This window comes from Echinops telfairi, unplaced genomic scaffold, assembly GCF_000313985.2.
Source record: "Echinops telfairi isolate 266 unplaced genomic scaffold, ASM31398v2 ScPeMD7_7469;HRSCAF=8507_0, whole genome shotgun sequence".
Taxonomy (NCBI): domain Eukaryota; kingdom Metazoa; phylum Chordata; class Mammalia; order Afrosoricida; family Tenrecidae; genus Echinops; species Echinops telfairi.
Genome location: NW_022111372.1, coordinates 43,706,547 through 43,714,923, shown reverse-complemented (window position 1 = coordinate 43,714,923; position 8,377 = coordinate 43,706,547). Strand labels below are relative to the sequence as shown.

The window sequence follows — 8,377 nt, the reverse complement described above, 5'->3', positions numbered from 1 at the left end:
GCTCTTTAACACATTAAAGAGATCTTTTATAGCAGATTCATCCAATGGTGGACTTTGCTTGATTTCTTCACTGCTGCTTCCATTCACATTGATTGTATATCCAATAAGATGAAGTCTTTGACAACTTTAATCTTTTCTCTATTTATCATGGTTCCTTTTGGTCCATTTGGTGGGAGTTTGGTTTTCTTTGCATTGATTGTAATCTATATTGAAGACTAAAATCTTGATCTTCACATGGAGCAAATGAGATCAATATTCTTGGTATTGGTTACCTGGACAGGTAAGTACTATTTTGATCCAAGCAATCATAGTATACTGTGCCCAAAATGATAAATTTCAGAGGAATGACATTGCATTAATTGTCATAAAGAAAATTTTAAGATACAACTTGATGAATTATGCTGTCAATGAGAGGATAATATGCATATGCTTATAAAGAAGACCAGTTAGTATAACTTTGTTCAAATTTAGGCAGCAATCCCTAAAGTCAATAATGAAGAAATTAAAGAATTCTTCCAACTTCTGTTGTCTGAAATTGGTTATACATGGAATTAAAGACATTTGTAATTACTGTTTGGATTAAGAACATGGGTAACCAAGAAGGATCTGTAGTTGGAAAATATGACATTAGAAATTTAAAAAATCCTGAATTTTCCTAGGTATTATTTTTTCCAAGACAAACTTACTCAGTGAAAATATCACTTTTCAACAGTACAAACAACAACTCTGCACATAGGCTGCACCAGATTGAATACACAGTAACCAAATAAAATACATATCTGAGGAAAAGATAATAAAAAAGCTGAACATCATCTGTCAAAACAAGACCAGAGACTGACTGTAGAATAGCCCATCAATTGTTCCTATGTAAGTATATATTGAAGCTGAAAATTTTAAATAAATGCACAAGAGCAAAAATATAACCTTGCATACATACCACTTGGATTGATAGATATTTTCAATAATAGACAAGTCATTAAGCATTAATTATCAAAGATGAGATTAGTTGTGGATGACATCAATAACATCATATATGAAGAAAGCAAAAGTTCATTAAAAAGCTAGGAAAGAACAAAAAGACCAAAATCGATGTCAGAAGAGATTATGAAAATTGTCCTTGAATGTAGACAAGCAAGACTAGATGAAAAGAGCTGAACAGACCTTTTCAAAGACAAATTCCAGAAGACAATGTAAAATATTAAACTGAAATGTACAAAGACCTATAGTTAGACAATAACAAAGTGAAGAAGACAGTAGGCATTTTTTAACCCTATAAAACTGGAAAAATAATTCAAAAGTTTAAGTTGCAATATTGAACTATGTAGAAAACACTGAAAGGCAATGGAAGGAATAGACAGAGTTGACTTACTAAAAAGAATGAGATAATGTTCAAACATTTTAAGAAGCAGCATAATAACCCAGAACAAATGGTATTGAAAAATAATCTAAGTTGCACTGAAGGCATTAAGAAAATGAACACTCCTGGGATTGACAGAACACAAACTGAAATATTTCAACAAGCTGGCGAAGCACTGGAAGGACTCACCCTTCCATATAAAGGAATTTGGAAGACAGCTAGTTGGCCAACCACCTGGAAGAGTATCATGTTTGTGCCTTATCCAAAGAAAGTAACCCAACACAGAATGCAGTCATTATCAAATAATGTCCTTACAATCACATGCAAGTAATATTTTGTTGAAGAAAAGCTAGAATGGTAGCAGTAGTATCCTGGTGCAAAGTAGCCAGAAATTCAAGTTGGATTCAGAGGAGGTCTGATCCCATTGCTAAAGCAGATGAATCTTGACTGAAATCAGAGAATACCAGAAAGATATTTTTTTTTACTATTACTGACTGTGAAAAGGTATTGAATGGTGGTTATAATAACAATAATGTGAAACACTGAGAATGGGAATTCCAGAACACTTCATTGTACCCATGTAAAACCTGTATATAGACCAGTGGTAGTCCTTGGAATGGAACCAGTCAATACTGAAAAGTTAAAATTGGGGTAAGTGTGTTTCAGGGTTTTATCCTTTTTCCATCCTTACTCAATCTGTATGCTGAGCAAATAATCTGAGAAACTGGACTATAATGGTACATAAGGATTGGAGGATGCGTCCGTGGTCATACCACCCTGAAGTGCATTATCTTGTCTGATCTTGAAGCTAAGCAGGGTTAGGCCTGGTTAGTACTTGAATGCGAGGATTAGAGGATGGTTTATTAACAAAGGGACAGAACATTACTTACTGAACGTCAAGAAGATTTGAAGCACTTTCTGATGAGGTCATGTACGAGAGCTTCCATGAGCAATTACAATCCAATATAAATAAAACAAAAATCCTCACAAGTGTACCTATAAATAATATCAAGATAAACAGAAAAATGCTTGAAGTTGTCAAGGATTTTGTTGTTCTTGGCTCCAATATCAATGCTCAGGGAAGCAGTAGTCAGGAATTACATATGGCAAACCTGCTACAGGAGACCTTTTTAAAGTGTTGAAGAGCAAAGAAGTCGTTTTGAGGACTTAGGTGCTCCTGCCATAGACAGTCACAGTATCTTCAATCCCCCACATGCAGGTGGGAGTTGGACAATGAAGAGAGGCTGAAGACGAAGGATACATGTGAATATGGTGTTGGCAAGGAAGATTAAAAGTACTGCAGACTGCCAGAACAACAAACAAATCTGTACAGGAAGAAGTACGGACAGAAAAGTCTTAGAATTGAAGACACAAGATTTTGTCCCTTGTACAGATTATAGGGAAAGACCAGTTTCTGGAAAAGGGCATTATGCTTGGTGTGTCAGTGAATAAAGAAGACCTTTATTGAGATAGACTGGATCATTGTTGGCAACAATGGACTCAAATATCGAAGTGATTATGAAAATAGTGCAGGACCGGGCAATATTTCCTTCTGTTGATACAGGGCTGCTTTGAGTCAGACTGACTCCATGCAGCCAAACCATGAAAAGAAAATAGTGATGACAATAGGAAGCCTTTTTCTGGTTATAATAGTGAGTTTTAAAGTAAAATAAAAACCAGTAGAAACATTTATTCATAATTGGATTAGGCTAGTAAACAATGGAGTTAAAACAAAAACCACAGATGCATAATATAATGTGAGCGGACTAACGTGTACCCAAATAACAAGATTTTTTTCTTGAGCAAGTACATAGATGGAACAGTGGTTTGGCATACAAGAAGGAGGGCATCCTTTAGAATGGTGAGCGTCCAGAGCACCAATACACTTTACCTTCCAAATTATAGTCTTCTTCCCCACGTTGGCCTCCTGAGTCAAGGCCTCCTCCATCTCTTTCCTCACAAGCTCCAGGGCTCTTTGTAGCTTTATCTGTGTGAGAAGATAGGCAGATATTTTTGCAGATGGTCTCATATAGTCATCTAACATCAACTAGATGTTGTAGGAAAGTTTTATTAAAAAAAACCCTTTAGAAATGGTACCGAAAAAGAATAGGAGAGTCAGACCCGTCCCGGGCCAATTACACATGCACCCTCATTTGGTTCCCAGCATTCTAACCTTCCCACTAACAGCAGGAAAAGACATGGCCTTGCTATGCTACAACCGGGGCTGTGGCCAAGGTTTCGATCTGGAGACTAATGCCGAAGATGCTTGCACATACCACCCAGGTGTTCCAGTCTTTCAGGATGCCTTTAAGGGGTGGTCTTCCTGTAAAGGACAAACAACAGGTTTTTCTGATTTCTTAAGCTTTGGAGGCTGTACAAAAGGAAGGCTTAAGAGTAGGAAGCCACCCGACCCAGTCAAACCTGAAGGCAAGACTACTGAGAAGCAGGAACTATCTGAACGGAAACCCAGATTTCAGGAACACATCATTCAAGCTCCTACCCATGTAGAAGCAATTAAAAACACATAGTACATTGTCAAATGTCCTCATAGTATTTGTAGGAGAGTAGGAATCCCATCACAATGTGAAATTATGGACGTGATTGGCATAAGGCGAAGCTATGTAACTATGACTGCCACAAAAATTGTGCTCACCAGGAGAAGACTGCACCATGAAGTAGGCAAACCCTGAACTACCTGCAGCTAAAAAGCCAGAAAAACAAAAGGAAGCTGTACCAGATTGAGTAGAGGGTGGGCGTGAACAATAACAAACTATTAGCTATTTCAGAATTCCCCAATGAAGTGAAGGCTTGCCACTGTAGTCTTATTTTGTTTTGTTCAAAGGCTGGTATTTCAGGGTCAACAGTAGTAGGTTCTTTTTTTTTTTTCTTTACATTAATACACTTTTTATTTTATTTATTTTAATCAATTTATTGGGGCTCATACAATTCATCACAATACATAGATCAATTGTGTAAAGCACATCTATACATTTGTTGCCCTCATTATTCCTAAAATTCTCTTGCCTCTTGGGTTCCCGGAATCCGCTCATTTTCCTTTCCTCCCCCCCTCCCCTTCCCTTCCTCCTCCCCTTTCCCCCATGCACCCTTAATAATTTATAAATTATTATTGTATCTTATATTACACTGTCCGGTGTCTCCCTTCACCCACCTCGCTGCTGCCCGTCCCCCAGAGAGGAGGCCATATGTGGCTCCCTGTGATCCATTCCCCCTTACTACACCCCCTTTCCCTCCTGGTATCGCCACTGTCACCCCTGGTCCTGAGAGGTTCCTCCGTCCTAGATTCCCTGCGTTTCCAATTCCCATCTGTACCGCTGTGCATCATCTGGTCTAACCAGATTTGCAAGGCAAAATTGGGGTCCTGGTAGTTGGGGGGAGGAAGCGTTTAAGAACTAGAGGAAGGTTGTGGGTTTCATTATTGCTATACTGTACCCTAAGTGACTCATCTCCCCACTACCCCTCTGCAAGGTATGTCCAGTAGTAGGTTCTTAAAAACCAAACTCATTATCATTTTGTGCTCCCCAACACAACTTTTTGAGTTACATGAGACTGATTGTTTATTTCTCTTCAGTAATAAAACCATTGGATGTCCTATATGTGAAGAAACTAGAAAATAGCTAATAAACAGTTATAGTATTTCTTAGTATAAGCAAAGAGATATTTTAAAAACATTTACGTTTGTTAAATCTCTTTCTGTTCTCATAATTACTAAAGCAAGATAAAAAATTATCAGTTTTTCATGGATTTTGTTACTATAACATTTGAAAATATTTAAGGAGGAAATAAAGCTCTGCATTTTGTTTTTCCACTTGGGACAGTTACATATTCTAGGAAGATGGTAAGTTGGTATAATAAATCATTAACGAAGAATATATGCATTGGCTGAAATAGGAATTAATTTGCAACTGTTTGAAAATTTTGAACTACATCAATAAATCCAAATTACATGTCAGACAGTATAAGACAACAGAGGACATTGTAAATAAGAATATAGAGGTATCAATTAAAAAATTAGCATTTTAAAAAACGGAGCAGTAATGTAAACATCTTTTTCCAGATTACTTAACAGTCTTGGTATGGTATTATGACTAATTTGCACCTGATTTACAGGATATACCCCCTTGAAAACTTAAATTATTTGCATATTAAAAAGTTATATTTGGCCTCACTGACGAAAACTGTATAGAATTACAGACTTTTAAAGTCTTGTGGAAATATAGTACCATATTGGAAAATTAAATGGAGCTCTGGTGGTTGTAGTGATTAAGCGTTGGACCATCCGCATGGTCAGCAGTTCAAAACTGACAGCAGTTCCTTTGGAGAAAGATTGGGCTTTCTACTCCCATAAACATACAGCCTTGGAAACCCGCAGGGTATTGTTATCAGTCAGCAATGACTTGATGGCAGTGAGTACTAGAAATTTAATATATAAGCTTTACTTTATAGCAGCAATATTGATTGGTAGAAAAATTGTTTAACTCATTTATAGTCATTTTAGGTTTCAAAATAAAGACAATTTCAAATGACACTGTTTAATAAAATATTTAGGTTAAATTTTGGCACCACAGAATTATATTATTTAAGCTGATTGAACCACTAGGAGACAGGTTTATTTTTTTAACCAGTGATAACTGAAAAAGAAAATTTAAGCTTTATTAAGGCCATAACTGTCAGAACTTAATATGGGGCATGGATTATGCTTATTTAGATTGAAATTATTCACAATCCCCATGAGTATCATTCTTTGGTATTAATAGAATTCTTGTAATACATTTTTTGTGTAAATTCTTGAAAAATAGGGAAGGCCTGAATTAATCATTAAAAATGAATATATATGTCCATATTTATCTAGTTATATATAATATCAAGATATAACCAACTAATCATTTAAAAGTATGTTTGTGATACTTTTATTTAAAATACATCAAATGAAGTTATTCAAAATGTTAAGTATGGGGAGATCTTTTACATCAACAGGATTAAATGAAAATAAGGTATTACAGAAGACTCAATGTGGTGGAGTGCCGTCAGTTGTGACATTAATTTAAATATGTATGCTGCAAATAATTTGATATCAGTGTAGGGAAAAGAACTTGTAATAAATTTTAAAAACTAAACAGAAGTCAATGAAAATGTTTAGTAGAAGAAATGTTTCTTGGTGCCAAATTGAAGAATAACATTATTCCATATATCTCTTCTTCAGTTTCTACTTCTCAAAACTATTATTCTATAATTTAAAATATATATGTTTTGGAGAGCAAAACTTGTCATGTCAGTTTACATGTTTTTTTAAAAATGAAAAGTACTATAAGTACAGTTAGTAAATAGTTCAAGGGATAGAAGAAACATACAATGAAATATAAATCTGCCTTCACTCCAGGGATCCCAATTCAATGTAAATACATTTGTCACAGAGGATATATACAACCACAAATACATACAACTACAAATTTCTAATAGGAGAAAGTATACACAACCATGTTATTAATGTATCCTTCCAAGAATGCATTATAAAAGGAGAGTATGTATGATTTATGCTATATATAGAAATGTACAGCAGATGACTATAGAATTCAGATTTGATTTAGCAAGATGGTGAAAGTGGCATTATCTTTGGAAGGACACAACGAATACTTGTAGATTGAAAAGAAAGCTACTTAAACGGCAGAAATTGTGAGTTAAAGCACAAGGACAGGTGTGAGGTGTTTGCGTTCAACAGTAATTAGCTGGAGAACATGATTGATTACTACAAGAACTGTGGAAGTATCATTTAGGGCTCTAGGACATCTGATAGAGCTTATCTATAGTTATTTATTAAGACAAACAAACAAAACCAAAATGAAAACTCGTCCTTGTGGAGTCTATTTTAATTAGGCAACTTTACAGGACCCAGTCCATAAGAGCCAAACAAGTTCAGCAGTCTGACCTTGGGCCAGGAAAAAGGAGGGGGGGGTGTTGAGGGGAAGGGGGGAGGCTTTATAGAGAGGAGGTGGCAGCCTGACAAAATCAGTGGATTTTGGACAAGATCTTGAGCAAGTTGTCTCAGGAGTCGAATACCTCCAGCAAGGGCAAGGAGGACTGCAACTGATTTTGAGTTGCTCCGATGGGAGGAGACACAGAATTCCGACCCTCCTGCTCGGCCTGTTTCTGGGTCAGCACAGCTTCTGCAAGCGCCTCTCTCTCACCTGGTAGGCCCTGGCGGCCTCCTGCAGCGGCGCCGTGGGGTGGCCCCGGTGCTCCGTGGTGTCGCAGACCCAGCAGAGCGCCTCCTGGTCCTCCTCACAGAAGCGGCTCAGCTCTTCGCCGTGGCGCAGGCAGAGGCGCCCAGCCGAGGGGCCCGCGCCCAGTCCCAGCTGCTGCACACTCTCCACCAAGCTGGCCAGCTGCCGGTTGGGACGGAAACTCTCCGGGCTGAAAGGACCCCGGCATTGGGGACAGGCATAGATGCCGCCCTGCGCACTGTCGGACTTCTCGCAGAACTCGGAGATGCACTTGAAGCAGAAGCTGTGTCCACAGTTGACGCTGACAGGGTCCTTGAGGAAGTCCAGACACACTGGGCACCTCGCCTCCTCCCGCAGCCTCTCCGCGGGGGGACCTGCGGCCATGGCTCCTGGAAGAGCCTGGCCTAACTGATAGCAGCACTGAGTCCCCAGGCTGCGGGCACTATCTCCGCCAGTGGGCTAGCACAGAAGGGAGGCTCCCTACAGACCAGAGAAGCAGGCACATGATGGGTTTTATCCACTTCACTGTGTTCCAGAGTTCAAAGCAGCCACTCCCGGTTAAAAAAAAAAAAAGGTAAATTCAGACATTCTTAATCACAAATTTAACATTTATATTTTAACTGTTAGCACCATTGATTAGAATCTTTCTAACTGGAATCCTTCATACAGATAGGGTCTTAATGCAGTCTGGGACTTCCGATGTTCACTGTTAGTAAAATAAGAGAATTGCTAATCTCTTCTTTTCTATTATTTACTGAATATCCCAGGATTTTTTCCATAC

At 38.0% G+C, this 8,377-nt stretch overlaps 1 protein-coding gene across 1 annotated transcript in view; it reads right to left on the bottom strand.

Annotated features, from left to right (window-relative positions):
• Nucleotides 1-7,980, bottom strand: part of TRIM58 (tripartite motif containing 58) — a 17,851-nt gene extending 9,871 nt beyond the window's left edge. Inside the window, exons 1-2 of the mRNA XM_004697235.3 lie at nucleotides 7,561-7,980; nucleotides 3,249-3,344 (exon numbers count right to left, since the gene is read on the bottom strand). Of these exons, the coding sequence (XP_004697292.2) occupies nucleotides 3,249-3,344; nucleotides 7,561-7,980 (516 nt within the window). The remainder of the gene's footprint in view (nucleotides 1-3,248; nucleotides 3,345-7,560) is intronic.
• Between the last annotated feature and the right edge of the window lie 397 nt (nucleotides 7,981-8,377).